The sequence below is a fragment of the Bos javanicus genome, chromosome 3 (genome assembly GCF_032452875.1).
Source record: "Bos javanicus breed banteng chromosome 3, ARS-OSU_banteng_1.0, whole genome shotgun sequence".
NCBI lineage: Eukaryota > Metazoa > Chordata > Mammalia > Artiodactyla > Bovidae > Bos > Bos javanicus.
In genome coordinates this window covers 93,039,977-93,053,176 of record NC_083870.1, presented here as the reverse complement: position 1 = coordinate 93,053,176, position 13,200 = coordinate 93,039,977, and the positions used below count along the sequence as shown (strand labels likewise).

Sequence of the window (13,200 nt, the reverse complement as noted above, 5' to 3'; positions counted from 1 at the left end):
TCAAAGTCTTGCTCAGATGTACACTCCTCCAAAAATTGTTTCCTCACAAGTGTGTATGACGTTTGTTCCATCTTTGTATTTTGTACACAATTCTGTAGGGGAATCGATGCCAATGTAGTTTGTTTACACATCTGTCTTCCCTGGCAGACAGTGAACTCAATGGTTGGGACCATTTTCACCCTGTGTGTTCCTGCGCCTAGGGCAATGCCTGACATGCTCCAGACACGATGTTGAATGAACGAATGCATGCATACTTGAATGTGTGAATGAGTAAATGAAGAGTGAAGAAATTATCTCCTTCCTCTTTTCCAGCCATTCATGATGGAATAAGTAGGAAGCTACACTTGTCATTCTCTGTCTGATGAGGTACTTTGCTTTGAAAAATGCCTTTAATTTAAGCTTTGATTTTATAAAATTAATGAACATCTCATTTGGCAAGTTTGAAACACTCAGAACAAGCAAAAAATGATTAGAGGGTAGGGAAAGGAAAGAAGAGGAGAGAGGGAAGCCCAGTGGGGCCACTGGCCTGCAGCTGCTGTTCTCCTTGGGCACGATCAGGAAAAACAAAGCACCCAGCCCTGGGGTGTCTGTTACAAGTGACCTCAGGCAAAGCAAAGGCTTTGCTTCACCTCCTTCCATTAGCTCACAAGAGGATCCCAAAGGAAAAGACTTTGAAAATGGAGAAAAACGCCATGAAAGAGACATATTATTATTCTGCTTGGATGCTAAAATGTGGCTTTGTGAATGAAGTGCTGGCTTCCCATGCTCACCCAAAGAAAAAGATGATTTTAAGGTTAAATGTATTCCTTTCACTTACTAAGACATACATTAATTAGGGAGAAAGCATCTTCCAAAATATAAACTTGAATATGTTAATAAGCACAAATCTTCACAGAAAACTAGGAAGTACATGGGGACTAGCAGACTAACCTCAGACAGAAGCCATCTGTGACTTTAGAACAAGTATTTTTACTATCTGGAGGTGGCTCGCTGTTGTGAAATGTTAAATACCGCTAAACATTATTATGCCTTCAAAAAGTAGTTACAGGCTCCAATAAGCACACTTGTATCACAAGAACACACAATCTAAAGCCAAAATAGTTCGATTTAACGTGCCAAAAATATGCTCACCCCATACATTGTTAGAAAGAGCAGTAGGAAAAGAAATCTAAAATTTGCAGCTAATTCATTTGACGGCAGCCAGTGTCTCCCATCTTCCTTGGCAAGAGGGCCATTTTTCTATGTTGTATTTTGCACACAGAAATCTGCATAGAGTGATTTGCATACCAAAAACACACTTGTGAAAGAAACTGTTTGCCTAGGAGCCAGGGAGGGACGGGGTTGCGGCTGTTGGCTTCTATATACACAACACCCCCGGGCTGCTTGCCTTTCATCTCCCTACGTGCCGCATTTCCCACAAAGTGTTATGCACTTCATGATGCATTAAAAATTAAAGAATAACCAAGAACCATAACAACAATCCAGCACAACACAGGGTAAATCTTTGCTAACAGCCTTCAACTCTTTACTAAGGAGCTGGTAATAATAAGTGCCGTCATACACTGAGCTCTTGTTTTACATCAGGTGTTGTACATGAATTACTGCTAATTCTTACAATCAGTCTTCAAGGTAGGTGCTGCGGTTCCCCGTTTTCTTTATGAGTAACTGTGACTTGGGGAGGTAAGCTAACTTGTCAACGCCATGAAAAGGCAGTGGTGAAGCCAGGTTTGGAAAACCTGGTCTGGCTGGTCAGCCCTTCCCTGCCACTCCTGCTCTCCACTGCCTCTCTCCCCATCCCCAGTTTTGCCGCAGACCATCATCGTTCCATTACCAAGGGTTGAGTCTAGCAGGCTGGGGTGGTGGGGACACACGCTAAGAAAGGTGTGTGTATCACTTTGGCTTCCTGCCACGGTTTGAGACTAGAGCGTGGAAGCGGGACAGCCAGTGTCAAGTCTCAGCAAAGGTGCCCGATAAACGAGTTCAGTGACAGACGAGGGGTGAATGGGCAATGACCTGTGAGTCAGAGGATGGGGGGAGGGGCGGAGAGCCAGATCTCAGCTGCACAGAGAAAGTGCGTGGTAGTTGAGATGCAATGGGACCCTCCCGCTCGGTGCCCATGCGCTATCACCAGTTCAGTGCCAGCCCAGCTGTATTCTTGGAAACAGAAAATGGTTTTGTGTGTGCTTAATTATAATGCTACTTACAGAGAATTTATTAGCAGCAAATTAGATGTTTGGTGTATTTCTTAAGGAAAAAAATTGGTAGTGGCACTTTGAAATCTGTTCATCTGATGAATCCTTTGCAAATTTTCCCAACATGCAGCATTTGAAAGAAAATCGGCCATTTCTGGAAAGTCAGTGGGGAAAAAGTGCAGAATGAAAAGACTGAGGATGACTGTAAAAAAGGTTAACAAACATTTGCTTTAAGTTGTTTCTGTGTGTGTTTTTCTCACCTGGTTTCTCTTTTTCCGGCCATGGTAGCAGAATTTAGATCTAATCATATTTCATTATCCATGGACCGCCATTGTCCAGACTCCTGGCTTTGAGACTTCATTAGGGATTAGTCACTGTTAGAAAGCAGTTTTACCGACACTTTCAGTAATAAATCCCTTGTGATATGATCTAGAGCAGCTCTGTCTCATAGCAAGTTCCAGGCTAAAGCAAGTAATGTGATAGCAAACTGTTTTGGAGGCAGACAAATCTGGTTTGAATCCTGGTTTTATCAACTGTAGTTTTACCTTATTTATTTAATCTGAGACAGTTTCCTCATTTGTTTAAAAAAAAAAAAAAGGAAAAGAATATAAGGGCCGACCCTGGTTGCCTATCGACAACTATTTAACTCGTCCTTGCTAATGACGACAATAGAAAATCCTGGTTTTGTTCAGGTCTCATGCGCCTAACTCCGAAGATTTATCGCATTGGTCTAACCTATCTGTTCTTGTCGGTGACTGGTTTATAGGGTCTACAGGAAAGCATGTGACCTACTTCTTGCCTATAAGATCAAAGGGGAAATCAGCCAGAAGCTTCTGAGAAAGATTTTCTTCTCTGATAAGAGAGACATGTGAAGAGAGCCCATCTGCTTTTGCCTGCCTTGCTTCCTGATCCTGATGCTGTGGCTGAGACGTGATGTTTGGTGTTGTGGCAACCATCTCTTGAACACAAGGGGAAACATCAAGACACGCAACAGACGGCAGAGGAGAAGGACCAGCTGGAAGAGCCTGAGTCCCTGGGGACAACACCGATAATGCTGAACCAACCTTGGTCCACTTGTCTCCAGATTTCTTGTTAAAAATCCGTGTCTTGATGGTTTATCTTGTTGTGTAATAGATTTTGTGTTACTTGCAGCCAAAAACAAAAACAAAAAATCCTTAATTTATATAAGGAAGAAACTCACAAAGTGATTCTAAATGATACATTGTATGTACTTAGCACAATGCTTGGTACACTAAATGGTTGCTAAAAATATTGGTAACAGCACTTATCAGACATAGGTAATGACCTGAAAAAGCAAAACTTTCAAAACACCACACAGATAAATAAGATGAATGATACTGATTTAGCACAACCAAAAAGCTTCATATTCTTGGTAAGGGTCAGGGGAGACATTAAGGTATGAGACAACGATTACACCAACAAATCCTCATATCTGGGAGTAAGATGTAACTACAGCCAGAATTCAAGCCGTATTAGAGATGAAAAGACCATGGTTCTTTGCCAGGTTTCCATCCATCCTCTTAAAAACGGACAATCACCCTGTCAGCAGCTCACGATTCATATCTGAAGACTAACAATTACGTGTATGTGGATTACCAGCCTTGCAAAGGGGCAGAGTTCTTTCAACACACAGAATCTCTTTCAGAAGACCAAATTTTACTATTATTTTCTGAAAACATGTTATATTTCTTTATGGCAGGAAAGCTAGACATACAGATATACATATATTAAAAACATAATTTAGAAATATCATTTCCTTAGGAATGTTGTTGTTGTTTAGTTGTTAAGTCATGTCTGACTCTTGCAATCCCATGGACTATAACCTGCCAGGCTCCTCTGTCCATATCATGATAGCTATTTTTTAATGAGATTAAATTCATTTAACACACAATTAACCATCCATTTTAATTTTATTTATTTATTTTGACCATACTTTGTGGCATGTGGGATCTTAGTTCCCCAATCAGGGATCAAACTCATGTCCCCTACCTTAGGAAGATGGAATCTTAACCATTGGACTGCCAGGGAAATCCTAACGATTAACCATTTAAAATTATACAATTAAGTGGCATTTAGTGTACTCGATATTCACAATGTTCGACTCACTCCACTTTCAAAACTCTTTTACCACACCCCTGGGAAAAATACTCCATGTCCATTAAATAAGCACTTCCCATTCCCTTCAGAAACTGCTGCACTCAATATGCCAGCAAATTTGGAAAACTCAGCAGTGGCCACAGGAATGGAAAAGGTCAGTTTTCATTCCAATCCTAAGGAAAGGCAATGCCAAAGAATGCTCAAACTACCACACAATTGCACTCATCTCACACGCTAGTAAAGTAATGCTCAAAATTCTCCAAGCCAGGCTTCAGCAATACGTGAACCGTGAACTTCCAGATGTTCAAGCTGGTTTTAGAAAAGGCAGAGGAACCAGAGATCAAATTGCCAACATCTGCTGGATCATGGAAAAAGCAAGAGAGTTCCAGAAAAACATCTATTTCTGCTTTATTGACTATGCCAAAGCCTTTGACTGTGTGGATCACAATAAACTGTGGAAAATTCTGAAAGAGATGGGAATACCAGATCACCTGACCTCGCCTCTTGAGAAACCTATGTACAGGTCAGGAAGCAACAGTTAGAACTGGACATGGAACAACAGACTGGTTCCAAATAGGAAAAGGAGTATGTCAAGGCTGTATATTTGTCACCCTGCTTATTTAACTTCTATGCAGAGTACATCATGAGGAATGCTAGGCTGGAGGAAGCACAAGCTGGAATCAAGATTGCCAGGAGAAATATCAATAATCTCAGATATGCAGATGACACCACCCTTATGGCAGAAGGGAAGAGGAACTAAAAAGCCTCTTGATAAAAGTGAAAGAGGAAAAAAAAAAAAAAAAGTGAAAGAGGAGAGTGAAAAAGTTGGCTTAAAGCTCAACATTCAGAAAACGAAGATCATGGCATCTGGTCCCATCACTTCATGGGAAATTGAGGGGTAAACAGTGGAAACAGCGTCAGACTTTATTTTTGGGGGCTCCGAAATCACTGCAGATGGTGACTGCAGCCATGAAATTAAAAGACGCTTACTCCTTGGAAGGAAAGTTATGACCAACCTAGATAGCATATTGAAAAGCAGAGACATTACTTTGCCAACAAAGGTCCGTCTAGTCAAGGCTATGGTTTTCCCAGTGGTCATGTATGGATGTGAGAGTGGGACTGTGAAGAAAGCTGAGCACCGAAGAATTGACGCTTTTCAACTGTGGTGTTGGAGAAGACTCTCAAGAGTCCCTTGGACTGCAAGGAAATCCAACCAGTCCATTCTGAAGGAGGTCAGTCCTGGGATTTCTTTGGAAGGGATGATGCTAAAGCTGAAACTCCAGTACTTCGGCCACCTCATGCGGAGTTGACTCATTGGAAAAGACTCTGATGCTGGGAGGGATTGGGGGCAGGAGGAGAAGGGGACGACAGAGGATGAGATGGCTGGATGGCATCACCGACTCGATGGACGTGAGTCTTCGTGAACTCCGGGAGTTGGTGATGGACAGGGAGGCCTGGTGTGCTGCGATTCATGGGGTTGCAAAGAGTCGGACATGACTGAGTGACTGAACTGAACTGATTCCCTTCATCCCAACCTCAGTTAATCATTAATCCCCTTTCTGTCTCTATGGATTTGCCTATTTTGATATATTACATAAAAGGATTGTATATTACAATCATACAAAAAGTGACCTTTTGTGCCTGGATTCTTTCTCATCCAAGTAACAGCATACATCAGTATTTTGTTCCTTTTTTATGGTTGAATAATGTTCCATTGCATGTGTATATCACAGGCAGTTTATCCCTTCACCCCATACACTGACAGACATTTGAGTTGCTTCCACCTTTTGGCTTCTCATGGTATTTTAACATCCCACTTGTCATTATTCTAGTCCAGGCTACCATTCTCTCACCCGGATTACAGCAACATTTTAACTAACCTCTCTTCTCCACTCTATTTCTTTCCACACGGCAACTTGAAGGCCATTCCATGCTTGTAGTCCTTCAGAGGTTTTTTAGTTGCTCAAAGAACACTCTGGGTTCAAATCTTCAACAAGAACTCCAGAGCCTGCAGTGAACGTTTACCTTTCTTGTCTACCTGTTTTCCTATTTCATTTCACATCACCCTCTCTGCAACTGAATGGTTCCAGCTGAAGTGAACTTCTCTCAGTTTCTCAAAACCATCAATACTCCTCTTTCTTCAAGAGAAGGGCACCTACTGTGCTGTGTATCTTCTCTTTGCTGGACTGACTCCTACTTATCCTCTAGGTATCATCTCAAACACCACTTAGATGCAGATGAGATGGTTAGATAGGATCATGACTCAATGGACATGAATTTGAGCAAATTCCAGGAGACAGAGGACAGGGAAGCCTGGTGTGATGCAGTCCATGGGGTCACAAAGAGTCAGAAACAACTTAGCGACTGAAAAACAACATACAGTACCCTATACTTCTTTGCAGCATTTGCCCAACTGTTGATTATTTTTCCTACTAGACTGTAAGCTCCACAAGGGCAGAAACCACGTGTTGTGCTCCTCATGAGAACCTTTCTGCCTAGCACAATGCTTGGCACATGGTAGACACTGATCAATAGTGCTATAGACTGCGGCATGGGCAGAATTAACAAACTGCCTCTAAAATTTTGGATACTCTCTGAAGGTCTCAAAGTATGTCAACTAAAATGGACACACATACAAACAAACCTTAGTTATAATTACATTGTTCATACCCTCTCTACTTACCTACCCATCTAAATGGTAGAATTCAGGAAAACAAGACAAAGTTTTATAAATATGGAAATATCCTTTCAAACAGTTCTTTGCTTGTGATTTAAAAAATAACTGATATTTAAGACCACCTAAAACAAGCATACTCTAATCGAATAGTTGCCTATCAAAATGTGATTGTCTGACTTCAGTGATTATTCTTGCCTTTGAAAGGATCTAAAAGAAAATGTTCTAAAGACACACTTGTACAACAAGAAAAAATTCTCATAACATTAATACTTTCATTCTTTCCAGTCTTTATCAGTGTGGTTTAACATGTAAATACAGCTTTTGTTTTTCAAGATTTTACCTACTCTCTTTATTCACTTCTCAAAAAACAGATCAATGGATGAGATTACAGCTCCTTATCATGAAATTAATTTCAGATACTTGAAAAAGCTACTTTTAATCACCACCTGGGGGAAAAGATAAATAGTCCAAGCCAGCTTTTTAGTTGTAGGTACTAAAGATTAGAGGGAAAAATTAGAGAATGTGATAGAATAAAACCTCTTGCTAAAACTGCAGTACCACAAATTTTTTTAAAAGCACTGTTTTTATGATTGTCAATCCTTTTAGGTTAAGAGCTCAGGCACTGAGTTGGTGCAGGAAATAATTTAAATATTAATTTAAATGTATTTAAGTATTTTGCAATTTGATTACTTGTAAGTAATTACACCATAGGTTTTTCACAACTGAGACCATTACAAACTTTTCATTAGTGCAAAATTAGGAATGTTTTGTAGTACATACAAATAAAAGATTTTTTAAAAATATTTTTGAGGTACTATAAAAGCAATTTATGAAAAGGAGAGTCACTGGTTTTGTTAAGGTGTTGAGGTAACGCAATGAAGAACACGTGGACTCTGATTCAAACTGTATCAATTATTAGCTGTATGAGCAAGTTATGTAGCTTCTGAATCTGTTTATGCATAAAATTGACTACTTCAAAGATTGAGATTATGTGAAAAATGAATATAACATTTCTAACAATGCCAGACATACACTATGGCTTTTCTACCAGATATGCACGATTTCACAGAGTGGTAATTACAGACAAGGTAAAACAGTGAATAGAAGTTTAAATAGTTCCAAAGGAATAGTACTAGGGAAAAAAAGTGCCTAATGACTCTGAACTCACATTATCTTTCTCAGTTTGAGTTTTATTCTTTATTGTGTGCTACCATGGCCTCTATTTAGTAAGATGTTTGTAAACTACCACAAACAACAACAAAAAGGCAAATAGAAATCTAGGGACTGAATATGAAACCTGCTGACCCAAACTAAGTAAACCCATCCTCTTGACCATGTCCATGACATTAAGAATCATGTCCAACAGTTCTCCATAGATACTTGTCTACACATGCACACTGTGTATTACAGAAATCATCTGGTATTGTCAACAGAACAACCATCAAATACCACAGACCAGAACAAGTGGTCTCTTATTATCTTGAGACTCCATAGATTTTGTAGCAATTCCTTAAATTATATTACCTTAGAAAGCAATTTATTTAATAAATTAAAAAAAATTATTTGGCTGCGTTGGGTCTTGGTTGTAGCATGTGGGATCTTTGATCTTTCATTGTGGTATGTGGGATCCAGTTCCCTGACCAGGGATCTAACCCTGCCCTCTGCATTGGAAGTGCTTAGTCTTAGCCACTGGACCACCAGGAAAGTCACAGCAATTTACTTTAAAAACTCTTGACCAAAGAAACTTCCCACAAACATTTTGCAACACTAGCCAAAAATACGCTGTTTCTGTGCAACTCTTTGTGACCCTATGGACTGTAGCCCACCAGGCTTCTCTGTCTATGGGATTTTCCAGACAAGAATACTGGAATGGATTGCCATTTCCTTCTCCAGGGGATGTTCCTGACCCAGGGAATGAAACTGCATCTCCTGCAGTATGAGCAGGCTGATTCTTTACCACTGAGCAACCTGAGAAGCCCAAACCAAAAATATATTTGTTTTAAAATTTTGCAGAAATGAACCTGCACAACTTAGTTCCTCAAAATTTATTATTTCCCTTCCTTGAGAACTTTTCTTTTCCACAAACCCAGAAACTAACTTCCCAGGAAGTCAAAGAGTCTTAAAAATACATTATGATCCTTCCTCTGCATCCTCCCTAACAAAATAGAAACACTACATTTCATTGCATCTCATTCACAAGCTCTGATTTTTTAAATATAAATTTCATTGCATCTCATTCACAAATTCTGATTTTTTTCTTCCAGTTCTTTATTACCCAATCAAGACAGTTCAAATGTATTTAGGCACTTTTTAACATCAGTTAACCACTAAGCAGTTAACTATTACATAGTTAAAACATTAACATATCCTAAGTTTGTATTTTTTAATACAAGGTGTTAGGGCAATTGTGCAACATTTGGTTAATCATATCAAATATTATATTGAAGTTTCTTATTCACATTCTATAAACATCTCTAATTCACAGAATTTCACTTATTTTATAGTTTCCTCAATCAGAGATGTGAAGGCTACAGAAAACTGAAAATGTGCTTTATAACTTTAATACATTTTATGAACCTCAACCATTTCAAAGATCAATGAAATATCTACCAAGGTAAATGAATGACATACCAAGTTAAATGAATGACATTTGTTACATTAAAAATGAGATTTTCCTTTCAAAGTCACCAAAACCATTAATATTCAACCAAAAATTGTTGGAATTTGTAGGGTTTCATGTGTGTATGTGTTTAAATGTCAGGGTGGTATGACCTTCTTTGGATGTAAGGCTGTTGAAAGCTGAATCATACAAAAGAAATCTTTAGAGAACAGAGACTTTTCTTTACATATTTATTCCCAGAGCCCGCCCTTCATCTCATCTTGGTTTTCCACATTGATCCAATTGTAGCACTTCCTGGAGCGAGCTATGTTCTAATCAGCAACATCAGGAAGAGAATAGGACAAAGCCAAATGAGAAAATGCAGATCTCATGTCATGCTCTTTGAAAAGAGTGAATGCATTCTAAGCTATCGGGAAATGTAAGTCACAATTTAACTTTAATAATTTTTATCTGCAATGGACATGAACAAGAAATATGGAACGAATCCTCCATCTATTCAATAGGTGCACGATTTCTATTGAGATGAGCACCATGTAGCAGAATTTTACTTTGTTCTCTGTCCCATATAGTTGGGCTGACCTTGAAACCTCATCAGTAGGCTCTTTTGTAGTGATGCCTGGATAATCTCCACTGAATGGTGAATCAAAGGAGATACAACCTAGAGGCACTAAATCACCTAACATTACTTCCTGTCAAGAATTTTTTCCCCTTATAATTGCTGAAAAGCTATTGAGTTAAAGCAACCATGCCGACTCCCCAAAGACAATGGTCCAAACCCTCAAATGAAACGGTTGCAATTCTCTTGGATTGCTAAAAAGCAGGAATGGATCACTTAAAGAAAACTAGGTCTGCACGTTGTCACCTCCCCACAAACGTTAACATCCTAGCACTAGTATTATTTGAACATAATCCCCCCACGGAATCGAAATACTGGCTAACGGTGGCTACAGGAGTCTTCCAATCCACGCCTACTTTCGGGATTTGGGCGCTTGAGGGACTGGAGGGCGAGGCAACTTGAAATAGACCTTGACCGAGTCGTAGATGAACCACTGCAGGGCAGTCAGGGTGCCAATCATGATGATCCGGGCGAACAGGCCTTTCCACACGCCCTTGAACCCCAGTCTGCGGAGAACGTCAAAGGCCGTGCTGCCTTTCTCCTTGTTCAAAACGGACACGACGGAATCCGCAGGGTGGGACACCAAGGCGCAGAAGACGCCAGCGATGTAGCCGGCCACAAAGGTCACGGCCAGCTGCTCACTCTTGGTGCAATGGCTCTGCGGCTTGGGCACCACGTACTTGTAAAGCGCCTCGACCGTGCGCTCGAAGCAGGCGAACTTCATCATGGTATAGGGGATCTGGCGCATCCAGAGCGGCGCCACGCCTTTGTAGAAGGCCCACAGGCCCTCCTCGCCGTACATCTTGGGGGCCGCGGCCCGGAGCGTGCGGGCATAGCCCTGCTGCGTCTGCATGCGAACCTTCACCGCTTCCATCGGGGCCAGGGCCACGTCGGCGAAGAACTCGGCGCTGGCTGAGGCGGCCAGGTACAGCCCGGTTCTCCATTCGTAGGCCTTCTCCTGGCCCAGGAGCTCCGCGTACCGGATTTTGAAGACCTCGTAGAGGCCAAACTTGAAGAGGCCCTGCATGGAGTAGCCTAGAAAGGTCGGGGCCCAGCCTCGGGCCAGGCCGCGCAGCCCGTCGTCCCGCAGTGTCACGCCAAAGCCGCTCAGGATGCCCTTGTACTTGCTGGGGTCCACCTGCATGCGACACTTGACCAGGTCCAGAGGCACGATGGCCGTGTGCGTCAGTCCGCAGCTCAGCATCCCGCCCAGGCCACACAGCACTAGGTACTTCGTGGAGCCGTACTCGTAGCTGGACTCCTCCAAGGCTGCTGCCCAGGGCCTGCCCTTGAGTTGGCCCGCGCTTCTCCCCCGCAGGGCTTGGTAACCGCCAGCATCACACATGGCCGCGCTGGGTCTAGGCACACGCTTTCCTCAGCCTGAGCTCTTTCCTCCCTCAGGGGCCCCAGAGCACTGCGCATGCGTCTGAACTCCCCCCTCCCCGACCCACCAACGTGAGCTTGCTAACCCAACGGTCTGGTCTGAGCGAGGGACAGGTCGCGCCAGAGCCCAAAGGACTTCGACCGCTCTCTACGTGCCTGCACACCCCCTACCGGTTTGACTGCCTTTGGATCTCAACTGGCTCCTGAAATTTTAAGTAGGAGCATCGCCCCGCCCCTCACCTCCAGGACGGCCCTTGGCCCCGCCCTCAAGCTTTTGGGCGAATAGGCTTCTGGTAACGATAGGAACCCCGCCCCTCAACCCTCCTCAGCTTCCTCCTCAGTGGTTCCTAGGTCTCACCTTCCGTGGTAAGGCTTTCCATGCCTAATGCGCCAAGTGGCTTCTGTCCAGCTCAGCAGCTTAGTCTTCGACAAAGATGCTAAAAAAATAAATCAACAAGTACAAGCATGAGTAAACACATGAATAGGCAAGTAAGTAGATGAGGAGATGAGTGACAGGGTGAAGAGTCGCCATGCACTCTTTCAGGAAGAGTTGCCTTCCTGAAGGGCCTTTCTGGAGTCCTCACTCAAACAGCCCGCTTATGGTAATGGTCATCTCCATGGCCACAGAATGTTCGAGAACCAGGAACCTAGCATTAGAGGACCAGTCCCTGAGCTTCCAGCCTTACCTAACATTCTTATAGCGCAGACAGGGAGGATACCTCTCCCCCAAACCCACACTCCACTCGTTTCCCTCCAAGAGTTACTGTGGGGTCTTAGGAAGGATGGAGAAGGCAATGGCACCCCACTCCAGTACTCTTGCCTGGAAAATCCCATGGATGGAGGAGCCTGGTAGGCTGCAGTCCATGGGGTCGCTAAGAGTTGGACACGACTGAGCGACTTCACTTTCACTTTTCACTTTCATGCACTGGAGAAGGAAATGGCAACCCACTCCAGTGTTCTTGCCTGGAGAATCCCAGGGACAGGGGAGCCTGGTGGGCTGCCGTTTATGGGGTCGCAAAGAGTCGGACACGACTGAAGTGACTTAGCAGCAGTAGCAGCAGGAAGGATGGAGGTTCTCCCTAGATTGAGAGAGGGATGCTGATTATTTTCATTCATTCGATGTTGTTCCGTTGACTACTGAATCCCTGCCATGATTTTGGAGATTAGGAAATTCTAGTCAAAAATCCTCTTTCCTTTTAAGGGAGCTTGTAGTCTCATTGGCTTGGAAAATGAGAACTAAATGATTCTACTAGTAAATCAGTAGCATATATTCATACATTCACTCACTGTGTGCTGGGCCCTATGCAGGGTTAGGGGTTTAGCAAAGAGTCAGGCATATTCTTTAAGTGTGAAGTATTAGTCACACAGTCGTGTCTGACTGTTTATGACCCCCATGGATTGTAGCCTGCCAGGCTCCTCTGTCCATTCAATTCTCCAGGCAAGAATACTGGAGTGGGTAGCCATTCCCTTCTCCAGGGAATATTTCCCACCCAGGGATCAAACTAGGCCTCTTGCATTGCAGACAGATTCTTTGCCATCTGAGCCACCAGGGAAGAAATATTCTCGCTGACATCTAAATGAGGAGATTAAAAAA

The 13,200-nt window shown here is 42.6% G+C and overlaps 1 protein-coding gene and 1 long non-coding RNA gene across 2 annotated transcripts; both read right to left on the bottom strand.

Annotated features, from left to right (window-relative positions):
• Window positions 1-9,017: 9,017 nt before the first annotated feature.
• On the bottom strand, window positions 9,018-12,220 carry LOC133244565 (uncharacterized). Its single transcript, XR_009735443.1, has 2 exons — window positions 11,965-12,220; window positions 9,018-9,918 (listed from the first exon to the last, which is right to left on the bottom strand). It is a non-coding gene; the product is annotated as an uncharacterized LOC133244565 (long non-coding RNA).
• On the bottom strand, window positions 9,821-11,671 carry LOC133244564 (solute carrier family 25 member 3-like). The gene has a single exon (XM_061411901.1). It carries the CDS (start codon window positions 11,566-11,568, stop codon window positions 10,576-10,578), a length of 993 nt encoding a protein of 330 aa, XP_061267885.1. The 5' UTR covers window positions 11,569-11,671; the 3' UTR covers window positions 9,821-10,575.
• Window positions 12,221-13,200: the final 980 nt, after the last annotated feature.

What these genes read in the sequence shown, in the direction of transcription:
- LOC133244564 (XM_061411901.1), bottom strand. Translation starts at nt 11,568, where the DNA reads ATGTGTGATGCTGGCGGTTACCAAGCCCTGCGGGGGAGAAGCGCGGGC.